We start from the raw sequence: 9,535 nt of genomic DNA, 5'->3' as shown, positions 1-9,535 counted from the left end.
TTCTCTTAGTTGAGAAGAAAGGTTTGTACTAATATTGTTTTAGACGATAGCATGTCTGCATCTTGTACCTGCTTTGAAACTGTCTCATTGCTCTTTTATTTTCTCATTAAAGTTTTTTTTCTCATTCTGCCTGTCAGCCTCTTCTAGCAGCAACAAACCTAAGCAAATGGCTCTCCATCATCCCAGTACTCAGGAGGAGGCTGAGGCAGGAGGATTCACAAGTTCAAGGTCAGCCTGAACTGCACGCTGAGGCCCTGTCTCAAGACAACCAAAACAAACAAAAACATAAAGGCTCGTCTGTGTGGAAGTCTGCATTCTGATGCGTAGCTGTAAACAACATCTAACTCCGTGCACATTTTTCAAGTGGTGTTTTAATTACTTTTCTGGTGATTAGCTGGTGGCCCAGTCACCATGCCCTTGGGGGCCGTTCTGTCAGTCACGTCTGTGAATTAGGAAAACAGTCCTCTCTTTCCTGTCCTTTTTTAAGGCACCTGCACGCCACTAATAAAGAGAATAAAAGCTGGAGGTGCCCATGCCTGCTAAAAGACTTCTAATTTCTCAGGGGAAGCTTGGAGAAATACTTTCCAAAACCTCAATTTCGTTGCACCAGCATGAATTCTGCTTCTGTCACATTTGCAACTTTGACTGGGAGTGACAAATGGTTTGGCCATTTCTAGAGGACGGGAAAGTTGCCTCTGTCAACAGCGAATGGGACTGCATCATAACCACTTGGGTGGGTGGCTGCAGGTGCTGCAGGGTGCCGGCGTCCAAGGTCCCTGCACCTCCACCAGCCCCGTGGCCCTGGCAGCATCTGTGCCAGAGCCAGAAAAGGCACAGACAGCAGCGGCAACGCTTGCTGACCCATCAGCCGACCCTTGGCACGTGGCCTCACCACCCACCCCTGGTCCCTGTTCAAGGCCACCCACTGGGTGCAACAGTGTGTCCTAAAGCCACCAACCAAGACTGCACGCTTCAGTACCCTGGTCCTGCAGGGAACCTCGGAGGAACCCTCCAACCACCCATGACACAGGCCTCCACTGCCACCAGGGGGTTCTAGGAATGAAACAGAGCTGCAGCCAGGAACCACCACACTGAGAATAAAGCTGGCATCCTCTACAAGCCAGCCAAGGGACCAAAAAATCTAGCCGGTCCAGGGAGAGCTCACCACACCAGCATCTCCTCCACTCAACAAGCCAAGAGATCAAGAGATGGGTCATGCCTTCAACTCAGCTGTCAGTGTTTGTTGTCTTCTTCTTTCTATTTTTAATGTTTTGCAGTACTAGGGATTGAACCCAGGGCCTTTGCACTGAGCTACATCCCAAGTCCTTACTATTTTTTATTTTGAGACAAGATCTCACTAAGTCACTAAAAAGCCCAAGCTGGGTTCAAACTTGCCATTCTCCTGCCTCAGCCTCATAGGATGCTGGGATGACAGGCATGCCCCATGCAGTCCTGGTTTCCTCAGGTGAGGGTGCTGTACAGGGGAGGGGATGCCTACAAAACATCGCTGTGCAGAAATTCTATCACACAGTCTACCACTGGGCAACTTAAGAGCCACTCTCAAATCCCAAATCATCAGTAGTGATCAATATCATCACAACCTGCCTCCTGTGCAAGTTAATATCTATATCGCTATTTAGAAAAAGAGTAAAGTCCTAATTAGCATTGAACTTCCACAGAAAGGCAATTCCTTTGGCAGGGAACTATCTCTCTGGCCACTGTTAATATCATCAACACTGCCATCTTCACTGTCATCATCACACCCCCTTGGGCACATCACCTGCCAGTGCATGCAGAGGCTCTAATTACTGGCATGTTCTTATCCAGATGCCCCCAAAGCATATGCACTCATAGGCTGGGCTTCTGGGAGCTGATTGGATGACAAGAGACTGAGTACTGCCTTGCTAGTGGGAGGCAGGACCTGATTGGTAGAGGTGGTCTCAGGGGCGTGGCCTGGAAGTGTTTCTCTCCTCCCAGGTTCTTCCTTTCTCCCTCCACTTCCTGTGCCCCATGAGGTGAGTGGATCTCCTCTGCTAGGCCCCTGTGCCAAGCACCCTGCCTTGGAGCAGCCGACCATGGGCTGAAACCTCTGCAAACTGTAAGCCAATGCAAACCCTCCCTGCTTTACTTTGCAGGTGTCAGGTATTTTGTCCCAGCAATGAAAGACTAAGACACAGGACACCCCATTTCAACTCCCGTTTCCCCTGCAAGTGGGATGGATGGAAAATCAATCTAAAGCAAAGATGCCAAGTCCCTGAGTGAGTCTCAGAGCCCACGCCCAGAGGCAGGGCCAACTAGTGAAAGCTGTACACATCTGGCTGACCCAGATGTGATCATGAGCATGGGAGGGAGTGGCAACACCCCAGAAGGAACCCCTGTACCTGGTGGCCATGCCCAGCTGAGATGGCTGCTCCCCGATACTGTGGCCTTTTCCAGCCAGGCACTGCTCCGGCTTATTCTCCTACAGAAGGGGAAGAGAAAGAGTGACGGAAGTACAGAAAGTACAAGGTGACAGGACTGCACAAAAGTTCCTAGGCCAAAATATGGTGGCACATGCCTGTCATCCCAGCACTCGGGAGGCTGAGCCAGGAGGATCACAGTGAGGACAAGGTCAGCCTGGGTTACACAGTAAGTTCAAGACCAGCCTGGACTATGTAGTGAGGTCATGTTTCAAAAACCCCCTAGTTCCCAGGGCAGGGCCCCCATGTGGGTGGACCCTAACCCCAGAACACACACCCCAAGGCTGGCAGCAGGAGGCTCTGGGTCTGTGTATTTGGGCACATCCTGGTTACAGGATCACAAATGAGAAATTTTTTTTTTTCTTTTTTGCAGAACCGGGGATTGAACTCAAGACCTTGTGCTTGCCAGGCAAGCACTTATTCTACTGAGCTATCTCCCCAGCCCCATAAGAAACACTTTTGACAGAAATGTGATTGTCTTCACAAGTGCTCCTGGCACCAACCCATCTCCACCACCACAGAGGCCCCACACGTGTGTCTGCAGGGCTGCCTGCATCCCTGGGGCTTCATTCCTTGGAAGACATCATCGTGCCAGGTTTTGCTTGGGGGAAACAGGGAGGCATCTGTCTCTTCTGCAACATGGCATATTTTAATAGGACATGCTCTCCTAGAAGCCCAAGACAGGGCTCTGGATTTTGGATTTTTGAATCAATATCTAATGAGTTCCACTGGAGCACTTTAATAAAACAATAAATCAGACACATTGAGTTTCAATATCACATGGTTTCCCCATGTGAGAAACTGAAAGTGTCAATAAGGACCGAAGTATACGGTAGATACTGGGAAACAGGAAGAAAACATTCAGTCAGGAAGGAGAATGTGGGAGAAGGGAGAAAGAAGGAAGGGGGAAAACGGCAAAATGGAGATAAAGCTTTTGCAAACCAGGAGGGGAAGAAGAGTTGAGGGAGGGGAGGGAAGTGGGAAGAAAAGAATCAAGGTGTGTTACTACACACTCAAATTCCCCACAATTAATGGGATCTTGGGCATATCTAAAGCATACCAATAAATTAATTGTTTTTAAAAACAGCCAGACCAGGTGCTGCTGCACACCTAACACCTCAGTGCTCTGGGAGGCCAAGGCAGGATTAAATTGGAGCCCAGCCTGAGCAACTAGCAACACCTGTCTCAAGATAAAAAAATAAAAATGTGCTGGGGACCCAGGTTCAACCCCACCAGTACAAATTAAAAACAGGAGTTCGATATGCTTGCAACTCTCAGGTGAGATGTCTCCTCAGTCAGCTCTTTGGAGGAGATGTCTGGTCTGGATATAAAAACGGAGCTGTCCTGTGGGGGGCAGGGACAGGCTGCCAGGCAGCAGCAAGGCTCAGGGCAGACTGAAAGGTCCCGAGAGTGGAAAGCCCCAGGAGGAGAGTTGGCCAGGCTACAGCAGCCGGGAGGCAAGAGAGTGAAGCGGCCGGGATGTAGGTCCAGGCCTGGCCAGACAGATAGGCTCTGCAGACCCGCCTCCAGGACTCGGCCGCTGGGCCACTCTGCCGCACTAACTACACGTCTGTACCATGGTCCTCACAGCCAGAAGGAAGAGATCTATTTTTTTAAAGTTACATAATCCTTGTTGAAGCCTTTTCCTTCTACAGAGGAGGGTATTTTCCAGGGACCTCTGTGTCTACAGGAACTGAGGGTGGAGCCCTCAGCCACCTCTGCTCCTTGTCCCTCTGGGGTGGCCCCCAGGTTAGCCATCAGGGCCACAGCTAGGCTTGTTTCTCTGAATAAACTTCCAAGTGCGGAACCCAACCCTCCTGAGGACAGCCTCAGCGTAGTTTTCCACGCTCACCTCTTTGATCGTGGTGTTCCTTCCCCGCCACGAAAACCACCATCTTCCTCCCTTTTTAGGCATCTTATCCCTCATGATAGATTCCACAGTGGCCTGTTTCAAATGGATGGGAACATAAATAATGGAACCAAAAGAAGATTAACAGCACATCCGAACCAAAAGGAACACACAGGCAAAATGAAGACCAAAGAAACAAAAGAAGAAAAAGAAATCAGAGAAAACACAACATACTATTTGCGGACTGAAAATTTTAGAGAAACAAAATCTAATGGCATCCAAAATTACAGTAAGGTAACTTAAGCATGAAGACTTCAGAAGATGTGAAAAGAACAGACAAACCGCAAATGAAATACAACACAACAACAACAAGAAAGAAAGCATTAAAGCATCATTAGTGATTAGTGAGACCAGGAGTTTTCCAACTAAAGCAGCTAAGTTATTAAGATGCGGTTATTCTCAATATGAAGATTATAAAATAAAGCATGAAGTCATTATTAATATGGTACAGGATAAAACACTGCGAGACAAAACCTAAGCTCACGGAGTGTTTCCTAAATGCGAGTTCCCAAAATTTGACAAAATGAACTCTAACAGGTACATTTCATTGACACTCTCAAGTATCAAAAGGAAAATTGACACTGATATCTTGAAGGAATAAAGGTTTGATGGCACATATTATATACAGCTGAATAACTTTTCAAGTATTTACAAAGAATGGCATCTACCATTGGCTACTACTACCAGGACCAAGATAATGTTATTATCTCTGGCTCCGTTTACGGGACTTCAAGTAGTCGGAACCTCAGGTGGCAGTGACAGAAAGATTCAGTTACCTAACAGAAAATAGCTAAGAAGCTGATAAATAATTCCACATTTGGTCCAAAGTATGCTTCTTTTCATCGCTTCAAAGACAGGTAATGGGTATCACAGAAAACCTGGGTATACTTAAATGTATTTCAGGTACACGCTACCCTGTGCATAAACATATGGGTAACCCATATGTTTATGAGCCCTCCGCCCCTCCCTAAGTTCACCCATAAATGTAACAAACTCCTGACCTAAAAAAAGAAAAAGAAAGAAGCCACAGGACTGTACTTTTAGACCTTGCCAAAGATTCTGAAGTTTAGTTTCAAGCACAAGTAAAACTAGTCAAGAAAATCCTCAGAAGTAATGGAGGCAGACACAAACCCTACAGGCTATTAAAAGGTATTTAAAAGCTAATGTAATTTACAAGTGCTCTGTTCATCCATGAGCAGACATCACCGGAATATAAAACCTAAAATTTAGGTTGAAAATAAATCTATAGTTTAGATTTAGAAATAAATCATAGAAAACTTGAATAGGTGACAGCAGTGGAACTGGCATTTGGTGGGGGAGAGAGCATCTAATAGACAGACAACCTGGTAGTCACGCGGAAGAGATGACAGATCCTCCCAGCTACACAGCCCCCATTTCTCCGGACAACAGATCCCAAACTGTATTTGAGAACCACACTGCTCTATGATGGGGCAGCCTCAGATTCAGGGTGAACGCCAGCGCATCTACCCCACCCCTGGTCCATCCGCCACTACACCAACCGACAGCCAGCTCGGGGGTCATCGAGCTCCAGCCCACGAGCAGGGGCCTCAGCCCCCAAGCTTCCTGCTCTGAGTGGGCTCAATGAGCGCACCACGCCCACAGCAGCCATCTATGACCCTCAGGAACAGCCAAGAAATTCAGAGAATTAAGCCTGAAACTACCAATCATGTAGAGGCTTACTAATGTGGGGTACGAGACCCATACTATTTAAACTGCTTCTAGTCACTGCATGTTCTGCAACCCAAACTATCCTGATCCAATAACCAGCTGGGAAAAAGTTGGTTTGGTTCTCAAAGTCTCCCTTCCTTAGCCCTAAAATGAAATACATAGATTGAAGATGTAACACAGAAGTAAAGACATGGCCCTTTTTCCGAAGTTTCAGGAGTAGGGAAGCAAGATCATTGAGTGTGATATGCAACCTGGTATCCAAAACAATAAGACTGGCAAACTCTACAGTGAAAGACATTTCTGGGTTAGAGAAACACCTAATGCACTTGCCAGGTGTGCACATCACGAGGACCGATTTCACTAGCTTGCAAATCACATGTAACTCTTTCTGTAAGTTAAATTCTTTAACTCCACTGCGCTTTTCTTTTTCCTTATTAATTTTTAATATCTGAGAAATACAACATAAAAATATTCCCCAGGCCACACATCCTCTGAGGAACCCGGCAGGACAAAACCACAACTCCTCTGGCTTGTCTGCCACTGCGAAGTGCCATCAGTGGCAAGGTCACAGCCCCAACTCACAGGCGGAGCAGCACCTCAGAGGAGCAAGCACAGACACGGCAAGGCCAGATGGGGGCCTCGAGGGCTGGGCCACCCAACACACGCAGCGGCCTCTGCGGCTCCACGCACCTGCCACGTGTGCAAAGGACACAGCAAGCCAAGGTCGGGGTCCGCTGCAGTAAAAGTCCAAGGATGCAAAAGCTAAGTCCAAGCTGGGCGAGTGACCTGGAGGAGCCCTCCGCCCCGACCCCAACTCCCCAGCCACACACCTGCGCTCACGGCCACACTGCATACTATTCCTCCCTGTGCCGAGGCTTCCTCCTGGCTAAGCTATCCCTGGTGCTGGTGGCTGCAGGTGAGGCCTGGATTGCTGTCACCTCACACTCCAGCAGCCCGCTCTGACCCTTCAACAGCCGTGCTCTTCTTCCTGGGCTCCCTGTGCCCTAAGATCCGGGTACCCACGCCCCCGGCAAGGCAGGTGCTGGAACCCTCATTATCTAGCACCAGGAAGGAAAGGCCGACTTAGAAGGCAGAGGCAGGGTGTCTGACATGCAAGGGAGAAGCCAGGCACAGTGATGCACGCTTGTCACCCCAGCACTCTGGGAGGCTGAGGCAGGAGGATCATGAGCTAAAACCCAGCCTGGGGAACTTAGTGACTCAGTAAGACGTACACTCACAATAAATGAAAAGGGCTAGGGATGGAGTCAGTGTGACAGCCCTGGGTCAACCGACCCTCAGAAGCACAAAAGGAAAAATCAAAGAGGCTGGAAACTTGAGGTCTACTCGTGAGCACCAGGAGCGCACAACAGAATTAATTCTGTGCTTCCTAAAAGTTAAATCCAAACACCCGAAGACCCAGCAGTTGTCTTCAGGGCCGAGTCGAGGCTCACCTTGGGCAGCGGTTTCTGGAAGGCTTGCATGGCCAGGAGCAGAGGGGCCGCGGTTGTCCAGTTGTAATACCTGACGAAACAGACAACGGTCACTCAAGGACCGAGGTTCAAGGTCATGCAAAGCTCTGGGTCCCCGCAAGCCCCTTACAGAGCTGCTACCACTCCCTGCCACACCTGCAGCTTCACCCAGGCAGGGTGTCCCCGCCTCCATCTAACCCAGCAGCAGCAGAGGTGGACAAGCTGTGCTGTCCTGGCTGCCTGAGATCCTGCATGGATTCAGCAGGCCTCCCTGTCACGGTCACTGTGACTTGGGGGAAAGGTCAGAAGTCACATAGTATCAAATCCAGAGACTCAGGCGGGTGGTGACTCAGCGTCAGGGTTGCATGAGCTGCCTTTCCATAGCATGACATTGGCAGCAGCGATCCCCTTATTTTTATCACACCTCAGAAAGACCCTCAGGAATGAGGACTCCAGAGCTGCTGCAGAAAGTGGCAAGGACACAGGGATGAGTGTGTGCCAAGTGGGGGGAGGGGACTGTGAGGGATCCAGGACGATGTGCTTTTTGCTACACCATTTTTTTTAAATTTAAACCTTCAATGTATTTTTTGATCATCCCTCATAGAATTTTGCCAATTTCAGTGAAAGGACAGTGTGGAAATTTAGCGAGGCTTTTGTCCACTACATTTCCAGGTTCAAAGTTCAGGTCTCTCACTATTTAACAATAAAACCAGAACAGCATCACAGCAGTGCCGAGAGGCCGGGCGCTTACTTATTCCCGATCTTCACCACTAGGTTGGGGTCATCGATGATAGCCGGATTGTCTACAAATTGTTGGTAGGACACAGCTTGTTCTAAAAATGCATCTGTGAAGCAGTAGGAAGAAACAAAGGGGGACGGATAAGAGATCTCGTTTACAAACCGGGCTGTTACTTTCTCATAAGTATTTTCTGAGAGCTTATTCCATTATGCAAATGGCCCTATAAAACACATCTGTGAAGGGAGTTCCCTTTGTTCTGAGGTCAGCATCGTGGGGTTAGGGGCCCCACACATGACACCATGGCACTTTGAGAGGCTGAGACAGGAGGATTTCTGAAAGTTGAAAGGCAGCCTGAACTACATACTGAAACCCTGTCTCAAAATGCAAACAAAGTAAGCAAAGAACTCTGAAGTTGGCTAACTGCCCGCTGCCAACCATGGGCATGATCTCCCTACACCCAGGGAAACCGGTAACAGCAGTATCTGCGAGCGCGGCTTCCCACCAGCGGCCACCGGGGGGCAGTGTGGGGTGGTGCGCAGCCCCTACCCGTGGTGACGTCACGGTGGTCACTGAGGCCACCACACAGGGAGATGGCGATGGACGGCAGGTCGCGCAGACCATCCGAGGTGCTCTCCACGCCGCTGTCCGCACCCGAGCTCCCCACTGACTGCGGGGATTGGTTGGCCGAGCGGGACCCAAGGTCGCTGGTGTGCTTGGGGAGCCCAGAAGGGTCTCCGCTGCAGAAGGAGACACTATGTGAGGACTGCGCTTCCTCCCAGCCTGGGAGCCTCAAAACCAGCTGTGAAAGGGCCGGCCAGACAGCTCAACGGACTAAAGCACCTGCATAGGCAGAGCGCAGGGGCCAGGGTTCAATCCCTGGCGTGCAGTGCCCGCCCCGCCCCCGGGGACTCGCTGAGATGGCAATTGACACTGGGCGTGGGGCATCCACCTGTAACCCCAGCACTTGGGACGCTGAAAACAGGGAGATCACTACAAGTCTGATCTACGTAGTGAGACCCTGTAGGCCCCACAGACACTGTCCTAAATACACTTTAAAAAAAAAAAAACAGCTGTGATGGCACCCAGCTGGCACCCCAGTGATCTAGCAGGCTGAGGCAGGAGGATCCCAAGTCTGAACCCAGCCTGAGCAACTTACCACGACCTGTCTCAAAAACAAAATATAGGGCTGGGGAGATGGCTCAGTAGAATAAGCGTTTCCCTGGCAAGCGCAAGGGCCTGAGTTCAATCCCCAGTTCAGAAAAAAAAAAAA

At 49.5% G+C, this 9,535-nt stretch overlaps 1 protein-coding gene across 1 annotated transcript in view; it reads right to left on the bottom strand.

Moving 5' to 3' along the window:
* The window catches only part of Lpin1 (lipin 1), a 99,824-nt gene that overhangs the window by 29,156 nt on the left and 61,133 nt on the right, over window positions 1-9,535 (bottom strand). Inside the window, 5 exon segments of the mRNA XM_023702417.1 lie at window positions 2,382-2,461; window positions 4,312-4,404; window positions 7,509-7,578; window positions 8,278-8,371; window positions 8,812-9,002. Of these exon segments, the coding sequence (XP_023558185.1) occupies window positions 2,382-2,461; window positions 4,312-4,404; window positions 7,509-7,578; window positions 8,278-8,371; window positions 8,812-9,002 (528 nt within the window).

The sequence above is a fragment of the Octodon degus genome, unplaced genomic scaffold, assembly GCF_000260255.1.
Source record: "Octodon degus isolate 3935 unplaced genomic scaffold, OctDeg1.0 scaffold00151, whole genome shotgun sequence".
In the NCBI taxonomy this organism is placed as follows: Eukaryota; Metazoa; Chordata; class Mammalia; order Rodentia; family Octodontidae; genus Octodon; species Octodon degus.
This window is presented reverse-complemented; position numbering and strand designations above follow the sequence as displayed.